This window comes from Agrilus planipennis, unplaced genomic scaffold, assembly GCF_000699045.2.
Source record: "Agrilus planipennis isolate EAB-ADULT unplaced genomic scaffold, Apla_2.0 scaffold55, whole genome shotgun sequence".
Classification (NCBI taxonomy): Eukaryota; Metazoa; Arthropoda; class Insecta; order Coleoptera; family Buprestidae; genus Agrilus; species Agrilus planipennis.
In genome coordinates, this window is record NW_020438918.1 from 1425079 (window position 1) to 1425810 (window position 732).

At 34.4% G+C, this 732-nt stretch overlaps 1 protein-coding gene across 1 annotated transcript in view; it reads left to right on the plus strand.

Moving 5' to 3' along the window:
- The window catches only part of LOC108740097, a 3744-nt gene extending 3012 nt beyond the window's left edge, over positions 1-732 (plus strand). The window contains exons 2-3 of the mRNA XM_025973713.1: positions 229-346; positions 498-732. Of these exons, the coding sequence (XP_025829498.1) occupies positions 229-346; positions 498-635 (256 nt within the window). The 3' untranslated portion in view covers positions 636-732. The remainder of the gene's footprint in view (positions 1-228; positions 347-497) is intronic.

The following is a 732-nucleotide window of genomic DNA, read 5'->3' on the forward strand; positions in this document are numbered from 1 at the left end:
GAAGAAGTAATCGAAGCTGTAAATGGTTATTTTGAGGAGCTTGACGAATCAGTCTATAGAGATGGCATTAATAGACTGGAACACCGCTATGAGAAATGTATCAGCCTTGGAGGAGATTATGTTGAGAAATAAAAAAAAAAAATTTTTAAAAACCTTGTTTTTCTTGGTCAGGCCGGAAACTTATCAATCCACCCTCGTACTTTCGATTATTTTAGTATCTTATTTCAGGAAATCGATCGTTTACACCAAAACTGTTACTGAACCAAGACGCTTCCTTTCATACGCCAGGAAAACTGTTACTTATCCTTCTGAAGGTATCGGCAGCCAAGCCATAACGTGCATTGTGGTAAATATATATACTTGTTGTATACTTGATACTAATTATAAAGTTTATGTTTGGCGACCACTAGCATATTACAATACCGTCTAGTGGGAGTCACAAGTGCTTGTTTTGTAATTTATTCTATTACAATAAATAATTACTCTAATTTTTAAAGGTGACTGATAGAGCTGGTACTGGAGGATACGCCTCAATAACAAACGGAGGTATCGGAAGTACTTATGTCGAAATATCGCTAAGATCTGCTTGGAACAGGGAATTAAATTTCAACATTCAATTGTATGTCGATGAATAATAAACCATTGTCGATTTAGGATTACAGTGATTTCATCTTTCTTCTTTGTCAATATGTTAACATTTTAACCGGTTTAAAATAAAAGAAGTGCATAATC